Source organism: Ahaetulla prasina, chromosome 2 (assembly GCF_028640845.1).
Source record: "Ahaetulla prasina isolate Xishuangbanna chromosome 2, ASM2864084v1, whole genome shotgun sequence".
Lineage (NCBI taxonomy): Eukaryota > Metazoa > Chordata > Lepidosauria > Squamata > Colubridae > Ahaetulla > Ahaetulla prasina.
This window is the reverse complement of record NC_080540.1, coordinates 172,252,114-172,275,255: the sequence shown is the minus strand read 5'-3', so window position 1 is coordinate 172,275,255 and position 23,142 is coordinate 172,252,114. Positions and strand designations below refer to the sequence as shown.

The following is a 23,142-nucleotide window of genomic DNA, read 5'->3' as shown; positions in this document are numbered from 1 at the left end:
TGGTGGTCATGCACGTACGTGCCCACACCCATAATTCAATGTGCCCTGCCATCCGCATGCGCGTGCAACCCCCCCTCCCCCCACTTTTGGAACATGATGGCACAGTGGGCCTGGTAGGCCCATTTTTCTCCTTCCCCAGGCTCCAGAGGCTTTCTAGGAGCCTGGGGAGGGCGAAAATGGCCTTCCCCATCCCCACAAGACCCTGCGGAGGCAGGAAATGGCCCATTTTCTGACTTCCGGTTCCACCAGCTGGCCGGCGCGTGCTGCAGCTGAGCTAGGGCAACGCCTGCGTGCCCACCGATATGGCTCCGCGTGCCACAGGTTCGCCATCACGGGCCTAGATTCTCGAAATGATGAATTCTTTACATTATGAAACATCTGCACTTGGCATGACTTTGGAATGGTTGTTTGCATGCAAGACTAAGCGTTGTATAAGCTATATCCATAGTTTTAATTGAAATGAGAAAGCGGCAACATAGAGGGAATGCAAAAAAAGATGCATGGACTCTTAGGTATCTGCTAAGGTGAATTGGATACTGTCATCTTTTTCTTCAGCCATAGAGGTGGAGAAACCCAGAAAAGTACTTGAACAAGGATATATATTTCTAAATAATCTGTTGTTTTACCACCCTAGTTGTATTTGATATTCCGTAAACATTGCCCTGAGTGGTTTTGTGTTGACTTGTGTTTGATCACTAATCCTGACTTTACTGTTGCGCTCATTTGCTATCTTATCTGGACATATAAACAAGAGATCTGCTCCAGTCCATAGTAAAAATAAAGAAAAATATTTAAAAACTGTTTTGGAAGATGGAAAAAAGAAAATGGGCATGCTATCGTTAAGTATTTACAGGAAAAGACAAAGAATCGTAAAAGAAAAATAACTTGGAAGACTACTTCTGGCTTTTGTTTAAAAACAAAACTAGTCTTTTACTATTTTTATTTCTACTATTCTTAGAAAACTAGTCTTCTACCATTCTTATCTTTAGCAACAGAAACTGAGAACTTCTATTCTACAACTTTGTTCTAAGAGTGGCATAAACCTTGCCAATTAAAGATCTTGCATAAAAGTTCCTTCACAGTGTGTGTTGTGAGTCTTTGGAAAGATTTTCTTCTAGAAATAGAGGTTTTATCTAAGAAACTTTGTGGTAATTCTATGGCAAGCAGAGGAATTTTGATTGTCTGCTACAGATTTCAATTTTCTGTTTAGTCTAGGGCAGTGGTAGTCAACCTGGTCCCTACCGCCCACTAGTGGGCGTTCCAGCTTTCCTGGTGGGCAGTAGGGGTTTTGTCCAATACTGAAGAATTTCCTTTTTTTTTTTTATTTAATTGACTTTTTAAAAAAATTTCATAGCATTATTTAAAAACATTTTCATTAGGCTTTCATAAAATTCCCCGTGACAATTTAAATTTCTGAAAATATACTATTTGTATTGCCCGCGCATAAGTTTAGTTCACATTACGTAAGTGAAACTAAATGGTGCTATAGTGCGACCGCAAACAAAAGAGCCTCATCCCAGAATAGCTCACACATCTTCCCCCACACCACCCAGCTGTAACAGACAAGCAGAGCTGGTAGCCAGCGCCTCCCCCAAACCCAATCCATGATGCGCGAGAGCCATGCACGGCCCATTACTGTGCAACTGCTGGGCGATTAGAAAATTTTACTACTAACAGAGATACAAAAGTGGGCGGTAGGTATAAAAAGGTTGACTACCCGTGGTCTAGGGCATTTATTGTCTTTATTGTTAGGGTCTTGATTGCCCCTCTAGAGAAGAGACATTAGGGATGCTTTTCTAGTCTGAACCATTTGTGAATTCTAATCCAAATTACCAATCTGAATCCTGCTTTCTAACTTGAAATGTGTAGCTTTCCTTGCAGGCGATTTGGAATGGTCAGGTATAATAATAATATAGTTTTCAGGTCAGCATTTTTGACTTTTTAAAACTAGAACATGTAGTGATTTTCCATCAGAAGACATACACCTTTCCTATGGGTATATAGACAAGAAAATGAGGCCAAGGACTGAAAATGACCTTCACCTTAATATATTTTTAATGGACATTGAGTCAATTTGTAAAGGTAAATTTTAGTGTGTCTTAATTGAATATGTAATTGTGAGATGATGTATTATTTCTTGGGACTTGAAGAAGAAATAACCTGTTACATTGTTGTGACCAAGGCCCAAGTAATGATTACTAAACACAAGTCAGTCCTCAACAAACTTATTTTATTAAAACAGCTGAGAATTAATTCATTCTCAGCTTAGTCCAAAACAAAATTCTTAATAACCACTCCGTCGGCCTTATCACCACGCTTTAATGTCTTTGGTAACCTACAAAGGCTTTTCTTGGCAAAACTTCCACAAAGTTCAAGAGACAAGAAGCATGGGAATCAACATTGCTTTTCTACAAAGAACCCAACGGCTCATTGCTGCTCTTTTAAGCCTTATGGGAGGGGCCAATCATCTTCTGGCCTTATTCCCGAGTTGTCCTTTTTTCTTCAGCTGCTCTTGCCTTCTGGCAGCTCTTCGCATGCGTGCACTAAGAACAGGCTTCTCATGTTCCTCTGCCTCTCTGCTGTCCACCTCTGGAGGTTCTGGAGTCTCACATTGCTCCCAGATGGCCCTGGCGCCATCTCTGATGCAGAACCCTCGTCCGGACCTTCCCCTGACTCCAGGACTGGCCCATTGTCCTCTCCAGCCTCCTCACTGTCCGACTCCGCTGCCAGGTTCGCAGGCTGCTGGTGGACCACAACATACATGCTGCTTAGGATAGCATCCTAGACCATAGAATCTTTTGGCTTTTACCCTCTGAGTTCAAAAAGATAACTAGGGCCTTATTCTTGTTTGGGCTCTGGTAGGCAAGGCCGACTTTTCTAATGTTGGAATTTTTCAGTGTTAGGACGACCTTAAAGGGCCTATAAGCAGAGACGAATAGGTGGGGAAATGAAAACATTTTCCCTGTGCTTAGGAAAAGCAGAAAGGTAAATGTAAGAACAAGAGCTATTGAAGGGATGCCAGGCCTTTTGCCTGCTTGGCTTGTTATATGAATTTCCTCATGGTTCATTTCAACCAGTATCCTGAAAGGAAAACAATGGCGGTGATTGTGATAATTCACAAAAAAATAACAATAATCTGGCGAGGTCTTAAGAATAAGCTTAAAAAAAAACCACAGAGGAGTTTTTCTTTCCCCCCTCAAATGTAAACCTTTAACTAAGCTGTGCCTGGAGGGGATGTAAGGGCTGGTGGGCTAATGTCTTCATTCTCAAGTTTGCCTGAACTTTTGCCTGAAGAATGGGCTGATTTCATCTGTATTTTGTTTTTTTCTCCTTCCTCCCCATTGTCTCCTTTTCGTATTTTTATTAGCATTTCTTTTCTCCTCCTCCTCCAAGCTGGCTCCAATAAACTGTTACACATTTTTCATCTGTGTAGAGACCTGTTGTGCTTTGGCATTGTTTTTGTGGTGCTTTCCCTGGTGGACAATTAAGCCGGTCAGATAATAAATTTTGTCATTTGAGCTACAGTTTCCCCAGGGCTGAATGGAAGGAAGTGATGGTCTGCATCCCTTTCCCTTTTCTTGTGTATGGATTCTGTAACTGTGTCACAGTTACAGGAAAGGAGGAAATCTCAAGGACTAGTTTCAGTTGGCGTTGGGCAATCGCAAGGTAACCAGGCATGGGAGTTGGCAACTTTATAGGAATTTTGTCTATGGGTTTTTCTGTCAATTCTTCCCCTTTTTTGGAGGGAGGATCTTAAATTTATTACAGATAGTCCTTGACTTACAACCACAGTGGAGCCTAAAATCTCTGTTGTTTAATGAAACATTTGTTAAGTGAGTTTTGCCCTATTTCACGACCTTCCTTGCCATAGTGATTAAGCGAATGATTGTAGTTGTCAAGTTAGATATATGATTGTTAGGTGAATTTGGCTTCCCCGTTGACTTTGCTTGTCAGAAGGTCGCAAGAGGTGATTGCATAACCCTGGACACTACAACCGTTACAAATATAAGTCAACCATCTAAATTTTGATCCTCCCTCCCTCCATCCCATCCATCCATCCATCCATCCATCCATCCATCCATCCATCCATCCATCCATCCATCTCACCTTTTCTTCTCCTTCTGCACTGCCAGAACGATAGGTGGGAATATGTGTTAGAACATCTGGTATATACAGATGGAGATCAATTAATTTAAAAATTAAGTAAAATTAGGCTTGGGGATCTCAAGGGAATGGCAATCTAATGCGATAACCACATTGTTTTTAACATCATTTTTCTTGGCTATTATATTACTATTGTTGTCATCTTTTAATTGCAGTTGTTTTAATATTTTGATTTTATGATTTTATGATTCTTTTTATTGTGCAAAACTTAGAATCACTTTTCTGTGAGATGGGCTAAATAAATAAATATCAACATAGGTATTTTTCTCATCAGTAAATAAGCCTTAACTGCTACCCTTAGTTTGAATTGATAATATTTTCTGAGTTTTTAAGACTATCAATTGCATGAAAGCCACTTGGAATTAATTAAGATACTTGGACTAAGATTTATAACACAATCCTTTGGTGCAAAAAATAAATAAATAAACTAACTTGGACTATGCAGGTAACATGCAGTTGGGGGTTAGGAAAGAAAAAAAGATAGTTCTAGTTTAAACTGGGAGCAAGAATTTTCAGGTGGCTATAAGACATAGTTTCTGTACTTTTGCAACAGAAATCTTGAGTAATAAAACATTGTTTGTGTATCCTGTTCCTCATTTGGTTTTTTTTTCCTTTTAACGGATGGAATGTTGAATGATTTCCCTGCACTTTTATGAGTTCATCAAAAGCTTTTTAGATTTCAGACTATTTTTAGAAATAAGATGGGAAGGATCTTGGGACATCACATGAAAATCGCACTTCAAAAGCTTGCTGATTTCTGCTCTATAGACGTAAAATTAAAAAAGAGATATTTTTGACCCTTCTTTTCCCCTCTTCCTATTCAGTGACAAAATTTTGGCTTCTGAGATTTTCTCGGCTTAAAATTTCAACAGTGAAGCAACTTGTGGCTAATGCTACCACCTAGCTCTAAATTTTGGTTTTATACATGGAGACATAGGTAGTTCTCATTTAACATCCACTTGTTCAGCAAATGTTCAGAGTTATGATGAGTTATGATTGTGGCAATCATACAGGTAGACCTCGAGTTATGACCACAATTGAGCCCCAAAGTTCTGTTGCTAAGTGAAACAGTTGTTAAGTGAGTTTGTCCTATTTTATGACTTTTTTGCCGCATTTGTTAAGTGAATCACTGCAGTTGTTAAATTAGTAACATGGTTATTAAGTGAATCTGGTTTCCCCATCGACTTTGCTTGTCAGAAAGTCACAAAAGGTGGATCACATGACTGGGACTGCAACTGTCATAAATGTGACTCAGTTGCCAAGCATCTGTAAATCACGTGACCATGGGGATGCTGCAAACGGTCATAAGTGTGAAAATTGGTCATAGATCACTTTTTCCAGTGCCGTTGTAACTTTGAACAGTCATGAAGTGAAGTCCTCATTGTAAGTGGAGGACTACCTGTAGTTTTGTGATCGTAATTCAGGTGCTTGGCAACCAGCTCTCGGTTATGATGTTGCGGTGTCCTGCTGTCATGTGATCCCATTTGCAGCCTTCGTGGTCTGCTTCTAACAAGGGAAGTTGATGGGGAAGCCAGTAGGTTGTAAATGACAATCATGGGTTGTTGTGATTGTGTGGAATTTGTCTATTGACAGCAACTGGGACTGCCAGAACTACTGTCATAAATTGGTACGGTCATGTGACACACTGTGTCTTAATGACTGTATTGCTTAGCAATGGAGATCCCAGTCACAATTACCGTTGGTAAGCGAGCACCACCTTGTATAAAAAAAAAGTCGAGGGAGGGCCAGTTTACATTTGCTTGTGTAACAGTTCCAGATTGATCCCTTGGCATCTTCAACTCTTAACTGGGATTGTTTCTTCCTAATCTGGAACCACTCTGTTAGTTCATAGATTCATAGAATCATAAGGCCTGGACCAGGGACCTTTGGAGGTCTTCTAATCAAACCCCCTGATCAAACCCTCAAGGTAGGAATCCTCATACCATCTTGGAAAAATCATTGTCCAGGGTTTTTTTTTCTTAAAAACCTCCATCAGTGGAGCACTCCCAATTCCAGAAGGCAAGAGCATTATATGAGGGCGATGGAATGTTAAGAAGTTTAATAGATAAATAAGTGAATAAATAAATAGTATTATTTTATTTTACTATTTATTTATCTATTAAACTTCTTAACATGCTTAATAGTTTCCACTCTTTGGAAATTCCTCCTTATTTTCAGGTTGGCTCGCCTCCTGACAAACTTCCATCATTGCTTCTTGTCCTATCCCAGTTGATGTCAGAATAGGAAAAGTCCTCCATTACTACTACTCTGCTGGAATTATTCACAGTAATTGTCCTGTATGATTCTGAATTCAATAGACACATCGGCTGAGCCAGTATAAGGTGGTTTATATGTCTTCCTTTCCTTTTCTGTGGCACTGAAGGAATCTTCGTTGACCAGTGAGTGGACTGAAGTGCCCAAATCCCTGGGCTTAGAGATGCCCAGGCAGGAGAAGCTGCATCTGCAGCCACAGCCTCCACCGCCAGTGAAGCTGAAGAAGGAAACTGTGTCCTCTGCCTCCCACCAACCTACAAAGGAGTGTTCCGTTGTGCCAGCATATATCCAGCAAAAGCAAAAGATACCTCACCGCCCCATCCTACCCACCTCAGTCATAGGAAAGGTGGGTGAAAGCTGGTACCTTTTAAGACACATACGACTGTTCCTCCACTAAACTGTTTCTCCAATGTCAAATGTTGGGGTTGCATGTTTAGGGTGGGAGGAGTTGCTATGTTTGTTAGACCTTCTTGTTTGCACTTGCCTGAAAAACAGAGTAACAGTGAAATAAAAAACAGAATGTTACTTTCTAGATAGGAGCTGAAAAAGATAAAGGTATCAGTAATAGAGGTTAAAACAAAACTGAATATCTGATCACTGAAATAGCCTTGAATAACTTATTAATAAAGATCACTGATTTGTAGGTTTGGGAAAGTGTCTGTGTGTGGGAGGAGAGCATTGGAAAAGTTGGGCGGCACTATCCTGAAAGTCTAATGCTTTGTAGATTTTTAGAAGATCGTTGTTGTTTGACTTAAACAATGCTGGCATTTTTGGATACGCTAGCTTTTCATCTTTAACAGATGAATTTAATTGGCTAAGACAGGGATTGGGACCTGGCATTTTTGTTTATATCGTCTCCAAAAGCTGCTTTAGTCTGCTTGTTTGAGTTGATTTTTCTCAAAAACACTGCATTGCAAATGCTTTCTAGTACAGTACATTAATATTTTCTTTCTATAAAATAGAGGAGGGTCATGTGGAAGCCACACATGTAGTCCCCTCCTAAATTTGTTGGCTGTACCAAAACTGGTTTCAAATTACAAACAAACTTGCATTTTTCAAGTATCTCTCTCTCTCTCTCTCTCTCTCTCTCTCTTGCTCGCTCTCTCTCTCTCTCTCTCTCTCTCTCTCTCTCTCTCTCTCTCTCTCTCTCTCTCTTAATATACAGAAAGAAAATTTTTTTATTCTGTTTGTATGAGATACCTAGTTTTCAAAAGTCAAGCAGAGAGTGATCTCACAGATGTGTGTGTGTGTGTTGTGTCTTGAGCAAGATTTTTCCCCCCAGAGTAATGAATTGAATAATTCATTCAATTATTGAATGAACATGGTAACATGGCAGAAAGAGCAGCAGTGATATACTGCTGGTGGTAGAGAGTCCACTTGTATCTCTTTTTTAAAAACTGTTCCTTGTATGTGGCTTGAAACATTAGGTTTAAACCCTCCATTTATAGGCTCTAATATTTTGTATCTCATAGGTTCCAGATACCAAACTGCCTGTAGTCAATCTTCTTATTGCCACCTCTCCCCCAAAAAAGCAAGAATATGCAGAACCAGGTGGGAATTGTCAGACATCCAGTGACTCTCTGGTAAGCTCTAGTTAAAGGTGTCTTTCCTTATCAAGTCACCTTAGTGTTCATTCATTCATTCATTAAATTTCTATACCGCCCTTCTCCCGAAGGACTCAGGGCGGTTCACAGCCAACGTAAAACAGAATTCATACAATATATATAGATAAATTAAAAACACTGTTCTGGTTGCTTGCTGATTTTTTTAATGTATTTATTTATTTAGCGTGTGGCATTCAATGTTATGGTAATCTACACATTCTAGACACAGTGCAGCCCTGACAGACTAGATTGCTAGTTCATTCTATTTGGAGCTTGCATGGCTGTCCTTGATTTACCATTGGGGGTGAATTAGCTTTACACCAATTAAGTAGCAGCACTCAGGTTGCTGGCTCTTCCAGGCTTCTCTGCCAGTCTCGCCTCGCCTTGTGTTGTGATGCCTCGTGTTTGGCCAGATCCATTGCCAGCTTCTGCTCTCTGCACACATGAAGTTTTTTTCCCAGTGAAATGGTACCCATTTGTCTACTCACAATGTTGCATGGTTTTGAATTGCTGAGTGGGCAGGAGCTAACGGTCAAGCGATGGGAGCTCATTCCGTCTCACAGAGCCAGGCTCAAACAGTTGGAGTGTAAACCATTTCTGGCTAGCAGTTCCAGCATCATTAAGTCCTAACGGAGCGTGGTGGCTCGGTGAAATGATTTTCAGTTATAATTCAAGTCCTTCTCTCTTCTAGAGTGAATATGGAAGTGTAGGACAAAAGGAAAGGATGTCACCCACTTAATTGAAATAATAGATTTTGTACAGACTTAGCAATCCTTCCAATTCAGAACTGAACAAATTTGAATTACAATTTGATGCTTGCCAAGTTTTGACCTGGGAAGAAATTTAATTTCTCAATCCTTTGCTTTTGTATTATTCCACCCAGGTTTGGCTGGTTTCAAAAAACACTTGGACCAATTCTTAGAGGTCAGTGACTATTAGACTTGACGGCAGTGTGACTGCCTTTGAAGGCGATCTCCTGGGAGACAAGTGGGGTGTGTGTGTGTGTGTGCAATTGTTTGGCCACTGTGAAGAACAGACTGTGGATTAGATGGACAAAGGATGCAATCCAGCAGGGAACTATTTATGTTATGTTCTTTTGGCTTTATTTTCATGGATTTCCAACTGTACAATAAATATTTCTGGGCCCGTGCGTTTAAAGAGATGTTTCAAGGAGGTCTCTTGTAGTCTACCTTGTAATCCCATGTATTTTTCTCTATATAATCTGTGCTTCAGCTTCCTTTCAAGTGTCATTTGTGTGTATCTCTGTATGTACAGTTCCCTTCTGATGTCAGATTTGTTGTCTGAAGTAGGTTTCCAGCACTGAGAAATCTGAGAAAGGCCTATTTGTTGGCATTTCCAAATTGAACTTTGTGCCTATTCTTGTTGCTGCAGGCATCAGCAGGATTCCCCCGATTTAAGAAACTATCAGGAACACCAAGCACAGAAGTGGTAGTTCTTGATGATCCAGAAGACGATGAAATGGGACTATTGCAGCAAATTCAGCCTCCAGTAGTGAGTAATGGGATAATTTGGGGCACTGTGATAATAACTCTTTAGAGTTTTCTTTTCTGGTTGTTGATCCTCGACAAGTTTGTTCCTGGTCCTGGGGATGAGAATCACAATCCATATGGCCAGCAGAAGATGATGGATACACAATAACAGATACTGATATCAGTAAGGTGCAGGAGAAATTGTAGACTATTTGTGGGGATTTTTTTTTCAACAATAAGAGATTTGGGAAGAGTTGGATTGTGGGATAATAGCATGGAAAACCTTGTTTTGAAAAAATGGTACTTGACCAACCATAATAATAAATACCTGCTAAGAGAGAGGATACATGAGTGGCGCAGTGGCCTAGAGGTGGAGCTCTCACCTCACAATCAGGAGGCTGTGAGTTTGCTCCTAGGTAACAGCAGATATTTCTCTCTCTGAGCACAATGAGTAAATATCAGCTGCGAACTCTGCATTGGCGGCAGGAAGGGCATCCGGTCAGTAAACACTCAGCTCCATTCAGTTGCCCTGACTCTACCCCAATGCAAGGGATTACGGTGTCATTAAAAGACAAAAAGAAAAAGATAGGATACATGTTGTTGTTCCAGCTTGCCAACCATCTTTGTTAAACAATGATGCTATCCATTCAATCATACCCAGTTCTCAGTGATTCTGTGGACCAGCTGTCTCCATATTTTACAGCTTCTTTCAATTGTTTTATGCTCTGGCTGGCGTCAACTTTGATTATGTCTAGCAACTGTGTTTTTTGGTGGTCTTATTTTCTTTTATCACTGAGCCTTTTGAGCAAAACTGCCTTTTCCAATGAGTTTGATTGCATGATATGGCTGAAATAAGTAAGGTGGACTTTTGTGATTTTGCTTTCCAGCAATATGCCTGGTTTTATACATTCCACAGTACTTGCTTGTCACTTTTGCTGATCAAGGAATATGAGGAGCCTTCTCCAGCTCAAACAAATTAATTTTTTCCTGCCTAATTTTTTTTAATAGTCCAACTTTCACAATTGTAAGTAGCTGTGGGAAACCTGGTAGTGCAGTTTAATCTGCATTTACTTGCTAGGCAATTCATGCTCATCATTGCTGTGTGACCCAGTACAATTTAACTCTATTCCTGGTCTGCGTTCACTGCTTTGATCAATGTGCGATCCTAGAGAAGTGTACTTCCACACTTTTAATCTCTTCATTGTCAGTTGTTATTTTGACATGTTCATTCCTCACAGTGGTCATTAGCTTAGTCTTTTTGATGTTCAGGAAGAGCCCAAATTTCTCTCTTCTTCAATTCCAAGCTATCTTTGGTTTCTGAAAGGAGATTTGTGTTGTCAGCATATCAAAGATTGTTGATACTCCTTCTTCCAATCTTTACCCCGATCTTTGATTCTTCAAATTCCAGCTTCCTTGTGATCACTTCGGTATACAGGTTGAATACAAAAAGTGAAGGAATGCAACCTTGCTACACTCCTTTCTCTATCTTGAACCAACCAGTGTCTCTATATGGTGGTCACACAATGGTTTCCTGATCTGTATACAAGAGACTGCATCCATTTGACCAGATGTGTTGGCACCCCCAGGTCTTCTAGGACAGCGGCCCCCAACCTTTTGGTCACCAGGGACCAGTTCCATGTAGAGAGGTTTTTCTGTGGACCGGAGGGGGTGTGGTTTCACGGGCTGCCTGCATCCTGGCATGCCTTGAACCAGTGCCGGTCCACGGACCGGGGATACCATGTATCATATATAATCTCTCTAAAATTCAGAATCCCACATTTGATATTTAAAAGCCAATTTAGTGCTATCTAGAATATAGAGATAGTAAAACCAAAGGTAATTCTGTAAAACTCCCCTGTATTTCTTCTAAGAAGAATAAAAATTAATACAAATTAGAGCTGTTAATCTGTAACAAGGAATATATAGTTTATAATTAAATAAATTAAATCCATGCCTACACTGGTTGCAAACTGTAAATAGGTTTTCATTCAATATTCTCAAAATCAGTTGAGAGGATAATGTCTAGGAATTTTGATTGAGCTACTACTGTGGCTTCAAATATCACAGTTGTAGATGGTACATGATGATCACTACTAGTGACATCTACTAGTGATCACTAGTAGATGACAAGCTAGTGATATCTCAATTGCAGATTAGTTTGCAATTGCCATAAAATGCCAAGATACTTTAAAATATTAATTACCAAGAGAGAAAGATGGTGAACGTCACAAAAAGATCAACCTAACTCACTTCTGTTATCTGAAATGCTGTTCTCTTCCCCCTCCCTCATTTAAACAGCAAAACCTTTTTCAATTCTGTTCCCATTTATTTGCCATCTATGTATTTGGAAAGCCAGGAGACTCTACAGAGTAGTCTGGCTGCCAGCAGTTGCTAGTTCGTTTAGTTCACACTGTCGTGCTATCCAGAGTGCACCACGAGGAGGCGAACTAGCTGATTTTTAAAAAATATAAATGATGTTGCACTTCAATGGTTAGATGGCCTAAAGATTGATATTTGAATATAGATCTTTTTAACATTTAAATTTTACTGGGTTCTACTAATCTAGTTGAAATGTTAATTTATATTGCTAGTCCATGTATGATATGTCACACACTAAATAAATAACTCTTTGAACTGGGGTGCTGGAGAAGACTCCTGCGAGTCCCTTGGACTACAAGACGATCAAACCAGTCAGTCTTAAAGGAGATCAACCCTGACAGGCCAGATCCTGAAGATGAAACTGAAATACTTTGGCCACCTAATGAGAAGGAAGAACTCACTGGAGATGAGCCTAATGCTGAGAAAGATTGAGGGCAAAAGAAGAACGGGACAGCAGAGAACGAGGTGGCTGGATGGAGTCACTGAAGCAGTAGGCATGAGCTTAAATGGACTCCAGAGGATGGTAGAGGACTGGAAGGCCTGGAGGAACATTGTCCATGGAGTTGCGATGGGTCGGACACGACTTCGCAACTAACAATAACAAATAAATAAATGCCATCTATGTTAGGTTGATCTTTTTGTGAAGTTCAGCATTTTTGTCTTTTGGTAATTAATATTTTAAAATGCCTTTGCATCTTATGGCCAAATTGGGTGGGTGAAAGTTAGTAGTAGTTTGTAGTAGTCAACCTTTCAACTGTAGAATTAACAAATAAATAAGTAAATAAAGGAGTTATTTAAATAATATCAATATTTAATTTCATTCCACATTTACCTAGGGATGGCTGTAAATATTAACCATATCTGCATAAAGGTATTACAGTGGAACTTTTTAATTATTGACATTGCCTCAATTGCTAGACCATAATCTATGTTGTTCCCGGTTACTGTGATCATCCACTTTCAAATAAAAATAAACCTGTCTTTAAGACATTTGAACCAAACAACACCATCACCACCCGCAAATTAACACTTCTATCTTTAGTTTCTCACATAAGGATAAAATTAACCCATCACTTTTACGGTAACTATTAAAATGTGACTGTAAACATCATTTTGGGCTGATGTTGCTGTTAAAAATCTCAGCTAAAATGAGAGAACTTGTGGAGATTAGGAAGCGTCGCAGCGAGACTGGCTGGAAAATAGGCTTCGATGAGCCTTATGAAAATCCAGCCAGACAAACCGCTAGGTGGGGGGAATCTTCAGACCAGATCTGCCTTGTAGGGGCGGTGAAGAAGGAGAGGCACCTTGGACGACCAAGAGGAACAGGCAAGTTCCTCGGAGATCAGAGGAAACTCTTCCATCTGGCGGTGGGATGGTGGCCATAACAACTATCATGAAGCTGGGGCAAGATTTGTGCAGGAGCGGTGTTTTGGATGTATTGGTACTGGGTGAATGATTGGCCAACTCACAGGTAAAAAAGAAGTATTTTAAAATTTTTAAAAGAAGTCCCAGCGAGGAAATAGCAACTAATTGGCATTGGGGAATGTTAATGGAGGGAGAAGAACAAAACGAAGTTAAAGCACTAAAGCCCAGAACAAAGTTTGATATTTGGATTGGAAATTGGATTTGGAGATATTAAAATTATTATAAGAAAAGAAACCTGAAAGAAAATAGTTTCTAAACAAGATTAAACATAATTTTAAAAGCTTTGAACTTTGAAGGAAGAATAGAAAAAAATTCAAAATACAAAACAGAATAGAAAATTTTTCAATTGGATTTGAAATTGGATTTTAAACTGGAATTTGGGATATATAAAATTAAAAAGAGAAATAAGAAACTTGAAAAGCATTTGATAAGTGGATTTAATACACAAATTGGATATTTTGCGACTTTGTTGATTTGAAACTTGTGATTGGAGAGAGACATCTGCTGGTGGAAAAAAAGCAGTACAGCAAACAATTTGAAATCCAGAAAAAATTACAATGACCTTGAGCTACAAGAGCTGTGAGAAGTTTGAAGGAGGATTTGTTTTCTTTTAAGATGTTTTAGCTCAACAACCAAAGGAGGTGGAAAGTAACAAAACTGTAAATTGTAAATTGCTGTTAAAAACAGACCAGAACATCAAAATGTGGCAGGAACTAATTGAGATGGTCAAAATGATGTGTGTATCATTTAATCTTGATAGAAAATGAGAAATTGTGTCAGAAAATATTCAATTGGATAAAGAGGCTAAGAACGAGAAGCAAGAAAACAGCACTGAAGATAAAGACATTGATGATGAAAAATTGATTACATTGGGAGTAACAATGAAAAAAAGAAGGGATAGGAGGAAACAGTCTACAAAAAAGAAGCAAACTAAGGGAAGAAAAGGAAAGGGGAAAAAGCTAGAGGAAAATATTTTTAATGATTACACTGGGATTAACAGTGGCAAAAATAGAGAGGTTAGGACGAAGCAAGAGAAAAAAGAAAAGGGGAAAGGATTAGGCACAAAAATGTTAAATGATTACACTGAGATCAACAGTTGGGAAATAAAAGTGAGAGGAGAAAAGGGGAATAGATCAGATGGGAACTTATGGCAAACTAGATGAGTAAAGGATTTAAAAGTCAAAGGAAGGATACAGAAGAAAAGACATAATTATAAAAAGAAAAAAAAAAAGAATGAGAGAATGGGATAAAGGGAGGAAAATTTTAAGATTTTGGATTGCTGGATGGACCAAGAGAAAATGTTTAAAAGGAGTAATTAATGGAAAGGAGGAAGGGTAATAGGATATATACCTATAGTAATAAGTGAGCTGTATTATTATTAATATTTGTGATTGTAATACGAATTAAATGAATTGTATTAATATCAGTATTGTAAAAATTGAATTATGATATAAATTGTGAAATACAAAAAGAATGGTAGAAGGGTTAATATGACCTTATTATGATGTATTTAGAAGGGGTTAAGATATGGAAATTCAAATGAAATTGAAATTGAATAAGATATTAATAGAAATTAAGAAAAGAAGAAACTTGAAAAGCATTTGATAAGTGGATTTAATACACAAATTGGATATTTTGACTTTGTTGATTTGAAACTTGTGATTGGAGAGAGACATCTGCTGGTGGAAAAAAAGCAGTACAGCAAACAATTTGAAATCCAGAAAAAATTACAATGACCTTGAGCTACAAGAGCTGTGAGAAGTTTGAAGGAGGATTTGTTTTCTTTTAAGATGTTTTAGCTCAACAACCAAAGGAGGTGGAAAGTAACAAAACTGTAAATTGGAGTTAAAACAGACCAGAACATCAAAATGTGGCAGGAACTAATTGAGATGGTCAAAATGATGTGTGTATCATTTAATCTTGATAGAAAATGAGAAATTGTGCAAGAAAATATTCATTTGGATAAAGAGGCTAAGAACGAGAAGCAAGAAAACAGCACTGAAGATAAAGACATTGATGATGAAAAATTGATTACATTGGGAGTAACAATGAAAAAAAGAAGGGATAGGAGGAAACAACCTACAAAAAGAAGCAAACTAAGGAAGAAAAGGAAAGGGGAAAAAGCTAGAGGAAAATATTTTTAATGATTACACTGGGATTAACAGTGGCAAAAATAGAGAGGTTAGGACGAAGCAAGAGAAAAAAGAAAAGGGGAAAGGATTAGGCACAAAAATGTTAAATGATTACACTGAGATCAACAGTTGGGAAATAAAAGTGAGAGGAGAAAAGGGGAATAGATCAGATGGGAACTTATGGCAAACTAGATGAGTAAAGGATTTAAAAGTCAAAGGAAGGATACAGAAGAAAAGACATAATTATAAAAAGAAAAAAAAAAAGAATGAGAGAATGGGATAAAGGGAGGAAAATTTTAAGATTTTGGATTGCTGGATGGACCAAGAGAAAATGTTTAAAAGGAGTAATTAATGGAAAGGAGGAAGGGTAATAGGATATATACCTATAGTAATAAGTGAGCTGTATTATTATTAATATTTGTGATTGTAATACGAATTAAATGAATTGTATTAATATCAGTATTGTAAAAATTGAATTATGATATAAATTGTGAAATACAAAAAGAATGGTAGAAGGGTTAATATGACCTTATTATGATGTATTTAGAAGGGGTTAAGATATGGAAATTCAAATGAAATTGAAATTGAATAAGATATTAATAGAAATTAAGAAAAAGAAGACGATTAAGAGATTAAGATAATGTTTGTATCTGAAAAATGTGGTGTGAAAAACAAATCTGAAGAAATATGTTTTTAGTAAAATAGTAAAATGATTAATAAAGAAATAAGAAATGATAAATTGGTCCACCTTAGAAAATAATTGACATTAAGAGATAAATGTGAAATATCAAGCTACAATAAAAAAAATAGAAACTAAGGATTGAAATGACTATGTTTAAATTAATACAATAGGATTTTATTATTATAAATTGAATAGAATTTATTCAATAGAATAAAGGAAATAAGAAATGATAAATTGGTCCACCTTAGAAAATAATTGACATTAAGAGATAAATGTGAAATATCAAGCTACAATAAAAAAAATAGAAACTAAGGATTGAAATGACTATGTTTAAATTAATACAATAGAATTTTATTATTATAAATTGAATAGAATTTATTCAATAGAATAAAGGAAATAAGAGAAAAATAGATGATGATTTACAAATGTGATTTTGAGAAATATATGTGATAAATGGAAAAATAAGATAAAGAAATGAAATAAGATTAAGATTGGAGGTTAGGGGGTATGGTAATATTATATATTAAATATTAAGTAGAGATGAAAAATAAAAAAATAGAAAAAAGAATATGAAATATATTAATAATATTTGGGAAAATACTTGTTATAAACTCTATAAATTTTGACTCAGTCAATACTTTATTCAGAAAAAATAGACTGTTTGTTTGTTTGTTTGTTCGTTTGTTTTAAACATTTTTATAAAATAAAATGAGAGAACCTATTCATTGATTAATATCTCTAGTTTGCCCTAGTTCTCTCCATTCTTCAGTCAGTGCTGAAGAAAATAAATATTAATACTCAAGTTACTTCAGGGTTTAAACATATACCAGAATTAAGGTTATACTGCAGAAAATGCAAAATGAGGATTGAATTGAAAATTAAATCTATAAATATTAAGGAGGCCTCACTTTTCAATCCCTTTTCAGTTCCATCCAGAGAGAACAAGTCACTTTACTTCATTATATACCATGGTTCTGCAGAAATTCATTCTCTTTCATATCTGGGTACTCATTATGTTAGTTTCCATATGTCAGGAAGCTTGCATAAATCTTTCTTGAGCTTCCTCTAGAAATTGTATAGTTTCTTAGAACAGATTCTTGCTAACCTTCTCAGTCTGAGGATTCCAGAAGCAAAGGGGACTCTGTAAAATTTAATAGTGTTAATAATAATTTCCAAGTGTTTTGACTACAGCCTACATATTTGTTGTATGGCTAAGTCTCTCTAGCTTTAGTAAGATTTCCAGTTCTTCAGTAAGGAATACAAACAGTTAATTGGTTTCATTTCTTTGCTGCCTATTTCAATAGAGCAGGCATGGTACATTTATTTAAGTTTTGCCTTGACAAGGACTCAGATACAGTAATTATTGTAAAAGATTTGAAGGAATTGTTTTGAAGGAAGGATTTGAAACATTGTTGCCTAGCATTATGCCCACAGGTTTAAATTCCTAGCTGTCACATTTTTGTCACTGTAGTTACTGTATTTTTTGGACTATAAGACGCTCTGGAGTGAAAGACGCACCTAGCTTTTGGGGAGGAAAACAAGAAAAAAAAATCTGCCTCTACCTCCCAGCAATTTGCCTCCTTGCAGCAAACAGCCTGGTCAGCTTCAGTACAGCCTGATTTAGCACGAGCAGCTAATTGGCGGTTGGATCTGCCTCCCGGAATACTGCCTATCAGCTGTTCCAGGCTGCTGGGATCACCACCGTCAACTATTGCTGCCTCCGCATGCCCCATTTTCAGCCTCTGTGCGTCCCATTTTTGGGGGCGGGGATAGGCGGCGGCAATCTCTGCCTCCTGGAATGGGCCAAAGGGGCATACCGAGGCCGAAAATGGGGGTGTGGAGGCTGAAAATAGGGCGCGTGGAGGTGGCGATAGGTGGCAGCAGCGATGGGCAGTGGCAATCCCCGCAGCCTGAAAAGCTGATAGACGGTATTCCAGGAGGCAGATCCAACCGCCAATCAGCTGCTTGTGCTAAATCAGGCTATGCTGAAGCTGACTAGGCTGTTTGCTGCAAGGAGGCAAATTACTGGGAGGCAGAGGCCGGCGGGTGGGGGCCGACAGGTGGGCTGGGCTTCAGCAACATTTGCTATATAAGACACACAGACATTTCCACCCACTTTGGGGGGGGCATCTTATACACCAAAAAGTATGGTAATAGCTGAGTTTCTTCCTGAACACCATATTAGAAAAATTTTGAAAGGCAAATAACAAATCTGAAAGGCAAATGAATCGGTTTTCAACTTTTAACAGCAGTAACTAAGTAAGATTAAGTATTAACAAAATTCTTTCTTATTGAGCTTGACAACCATGCCACTAGAATCAGGTCATGGTGGTCAAAAGGTTCATGGAAAAGTTGATTCGGTGGCCTTCATTAACTTTTTAAAGTGTAACCAGAATTATAATCTGGTTACATTTGAATGAGTGAATAACCTTTATCTTGTTCAGTTGTTTTTTTTTATTTGATTCCTGCGTAGGCACAATCTGAATCTGTTATCTAGCTCATCTCAAAGCTGGCTAGTATCAGCCCAGAGGCTCTACTTTTGTAGAGGAAGTCTTCAGTATTTCTGTTGGACAATGCAATGGATATCTTCTCATTCACTCACATATTTTGCTAACTGCCACGGGTTGATCAAACAGCAATTAGTGTCTCAATGTGACAGCTCTAAGTTATTGATAGTCTTGGCAAAAGTGACTTACGAACTGTCCTTGAAGTTACAACAGTCCTACTACACCTACAATCATGGAATTGCAATATAGACGCTTTGCAACTGGCTTTTTCTTTGCGATGGTTGCAGTATCTTGTAGGTCACATGACTGCAATTTGTGACCTTCCCAGCTGGCTGTTAACAGCAGTCAATTGGGGAAGCCAGGTTTAAGGCCACACCAACTTACAATGGAAATTCTGGCCCCAGTTGTGGTTGTAAGTCGAAGATAAACTGTACCTACTGTTTCCTTTAGTTAAAAAAAAGGTCCATCCATTTTTATTTGATGATGAAATTGTTACAGGTAACTTCTCAAAATATTAGCTGGTCCCAATTACCATTGTTAACCAAGGACCTGTACTAGATTGGGAGCAGCTTTCAAACTGTGTCTGATTTGGTGCATTGTAGTGATCTAATGTGGAGGTTACCAGGGCCTTGACTCACTCTATCAAGATGGAGTCGTAGCTGGCATTTCCTGCCATGTGAATGCCCAGAAGCAAACTGAGATAGGATGAATCCCTAGAGGGCAAAACTGTTCTTTAATGCAAATGTTTTCAGAATATGTAAAATGTGATTTTGTGGGACGGATGAACCGTATTCTTAAATTAGTTTATCTCAGACCGAACATTAATTGTAGTTGATACATATTTGAGGCTGAACCGCTACATTAGTTGAGACCTTGAGTCAGTGCCCTAATCATGGCAAGGAATGGTTTTGAAACAGAGGGCCTTGTGCCCTATTTAACTGCGGAAAATGGCAGCTTATCTAAGGTTCTTTTAGAAACAGGTGGTCCTTGACTTACAACAGTTCATTTAGTGACTGTTTGAAGTTACAGTGTGTTGTGTCTTCCTCGCCTCAGTCCGAACGATGGCTTAATTAGCTGGCTCTAATCAGCTCTGGCAGCAAAAGAATCAGCGTCTGCCAAGAGCCCTCAATAGCTGCCAAGACGCTGGTGAGTCACAACCTTCAGCTCTAGTCAATCCGTGGATTTGCCTGATACAAAGAGACACACCAGCTCTTGCTGCCTTTTATATCCTGTGGGGTGTGGCTCCATGACTCAGCACTTCCTGCCCCTCCCCTGTTTCTGTCGTTCCCTTATCTCCTGCCTACGAAACCTGGGATTGAGCCAAGCCTGATTGCTGTCAGCTGGGTCTGCAGGTGTGGCCTGAGGGGGGGCGGGGAAAGAGTCAGGAGAAGGAGGCCTCGTTATCTCTTTCACTTGGCCTGCTTCTGGCTCCTGGAGCTGATCCAGGGAGGCCGGTGCTTCCAAGGTAAGTCCTGACGGCCCTTCTCCCTCACTGTCCAAATCACTTTCTGGCAGCAGGCCCGGCTCTGAGTCACTTTCTGGCAGCAGGCCCGGTTCCAAGGCACTTTCGGGCATGGGGCCTGGTTCGGAGGTGGGAGCCACAACACAGTGGCACTGAAAAAGGTGACTTATCACTATTTTTCACACTTAAAAACCATTGCAGCATCCCCATGGTCATGTGATCAAAATTCAGATGCTTGGCAATTAACTCATTGTTATGACGGTTGCAATGTCCTGGGTGTCATGACAAGCAAAGTTAATGGGGAAGCCAAACTCACTTAACAACCGTGTTACTAACGTAACTGCTGTGATTCCCTTAACTGCGACAGAAAGGTCATAAAACAGGGCAAAACTCACTTAAAAAATGTCTCACTTAGCAATAGAAATTTTGGACTCAATTGTGGTCGTACGTCGAGGACTACCTGTACGAAAGGATACTAAAGTGGTCTTTTTTTGCTCTTTCTCTAGATTATGGAGGTCTACAGTCTGGGTGGTGTGCAGCCCCTCTCTCAGTTGGACAGTGTCTTGCGAGAGTTCTTGGCTGAGCTGAATGAGATCCCTCTCCCTGCTCATTGGGAGGTGCTGCCTCCACTTGGCAGCCCAGACCTGCGTCTCGTCCAGCGCTCGAAACATTCCACCATGTCTGCCGCAGTCATTCACATACGCCCGGGCCTTTTTTTCCACGTGGTAATGCAAGATCTGCTGGTGCCTCAGGAACATGAACTTTATGCTAGCCACCCTGCCCGCCTGACCACGGTTGATGAGGTGGTGGAACTGATCTGCGATCTGGAGGCCTACCAACTTTGTTTGGGTTGGCCTGCAGGGTGGCATGCTAGAGAACGGTCTGAGACCTGTGATATTCTTGTTCATTCAGGCTGCTGCCCACACTGCCGGCTCAACCCCTGGCCATCAGGAAGTGGCACTCACTGAGAACCAAGCTGGGCAAGGAATTTGGAGATAGATTCACAATCCTCTGGTCTGAGAATGAGCAGTTAACTGAAGTTTAATTTTGACACTGGACATGGCTTGGATTTCTAAAAGGATAATTCCTTGCCATAAATAGCTTTATTTTTTCCCCCTCATGTTGAATAGCTTGGCACAAAAAGATATATTCCTCCTTCTTGTCTTCTTTTTGATTCTTCCCCCCCCCCCCCCCGGTAACTTGCTTCTGCACTTCCGTTGTTCAGAGAAGTTTCTTTTGGCGACTAAAATCCAGTTTTGCTTTAGCCATTTACTCATTTCTTGCTAGAGAAGTACTGGGTGGACAGCGTGTATCACAGCAACTTGGGCTGACCACCGGTTTTGTGCACTTTTAAAAACTTTTTATGTGTTTGGCAATGTAGTATTATAGTTTGATACGATGGGCATGTGGAGATGGGCAATGCATCCATTTGGGATCCTGTTTCCATTGTTTTTGCTTGCCTAGTCCCACTCTGTCATATCTAGCACTCTCCTGGAGAATTTTAGATCTACAGTATGATCTTCACCAGATCCTGGAAGAATGGGATTTTACAATAGAATCTCCTCCTTCAAACAAATTCTTACGGTCTAGACATTTTCCCTGATTTGTTTAGAACTTGAATTGTTGCCTCAAATATGTTTTCCTTTGCTTTGTGCTTTGGGGTTTGGATGGGGAATTTTGTTTGAGGATCTGCAAGACTTATGCTCTGGGGAGCAGGAAAGGTCCCACAAATGGTGCCTGAGAAAAAGTTGGTGTGCTGCCATTCTATATGCTGAGATTCCAGCATGTTCTGTTCAGGGAAGTTCTACAGAAGCCATAGCTGTATGTCACTTGCTAACTTGTGGTTTTGTTTCATGTCTTCCTTCAGTGTAGTTGGCGGCCCCTCCCCTGCGCCTTTTGCAGTTTGTCTGACTTTCATGATGTGTGATATTTTTCTTTCAGAAGAAAAGAATGAAACTGTCCTCAAAGAAATAACAAATCAGAACTGGCTTCTATTTTTTTTAACATATTAAAAATTTGAAAGAGCAAATGGTCGTTGGTGGTTCTTGTTTCTGTTTAAGGTGGGAATCCTCAGACTGGTTTGTGAGAACATGGGGGAGACGAGTAGCTAAGAGTAGCTAACTCACAAATTCCCCGCTGAATGCCCATGAACTCAGAATTGTAGAGGGAGGTTTTATTAGCTTACATAAAGTGGTGGTATCTCTGTTAAATCAAACTATAGGGTCTCACAAGATCATGTTTTCATAACTGAATACAGTCCTTTCTCTTTTCATATATAGAACTTTTTCGTTTGTCTTGCGAGTTTATTCATTTGTCGAATTTATAGTGTTACCCATTTCACAAAAAAGGAAACTCTGGGGGGCAGAATAACAACCACTAGAGCGGTTAATAAATACTTAAAAATAATTATTTTGATTAAAAAACATTACAAACTATAAAAGCAAAGGTAACAAAAAAAGTAGTGGGCAAAAGAATGTTAATAATAATGGAGCCATCTCACTAGTTCACCAGGCCCTTGGGATACCCAGGTCTGGTGATATCATCAGGTCTTTGAGGGACCTTTGGAAGGTCAGCAGTAATGGAGCCAGCCTCATCTCAGGAGGTGGGGGGAAGGTTATTCCACAGTGCGATGCCACAGCAGGAAGGCCCAGTGTTTAGTGCCCAACACATGTTAATTCCCTAGATGACAGAACCTGTTAACATGCAGCATCTGCTGGATCTGGTGGGATGGGCAGATGTAATTGGGGAGAAGGAATCCTTTCCCAGTTAGCCTGCCCTCATGCCATGTAGGACTTTAATGGTCAACACCGGTACCTTGAATTGGACCCTGAAACAAACCGGTAACCAAGACAGCTTAGAACATGTTCTACCAGAAACACACATACTCTTTGCCCTGCTGCATTTTGCAGTGAAATTTCTGGATACTCTTCAAGGGCAGCCCCACGCAGAGCACATTACAACAGTCCAACCAGGAGGTGACCAGTGTGTGAGTGACTGTCAGTAGGGCTCTCAATCTAGGAACA

The 23,142-nt window shown here is 39.3% G+C and overlaps 1 protein-coding gene across 1 annotated transcript in view; it reads left to right on the top strand.

The window, feature by feature from the left end:
• Positions 1–22,148, top strand: part of MBD1 (methyl-CpG binding domain protein 1) — an 82,152-nt gene extending 60,004 nt beyond the window's left edge. Inside the window, exons 16-19 of the mRNA XM_058173439.1 lie at positions 6,548–6,784; positions 7,911–8,021; positions 9,435–9,554; positions 20,626–22,148. Coding sequence (XP_058029422.1) covers positions 6,548–6,784; positions 7,911–8,021; positions 9,435–9,554; positions 20,626–21,087 — 930 coding nt within the window. The 3' untranslated portion in view covers positions 21,088–22,148. The remainder of the gene's footprint in view (positions 1–6,547; positions 6,785–7,910; positions 8,022–9,434; positions 9,555–20,625) is intronic.
• Positions 22,149–23,142: the final 994 nt, after the last annotated feature.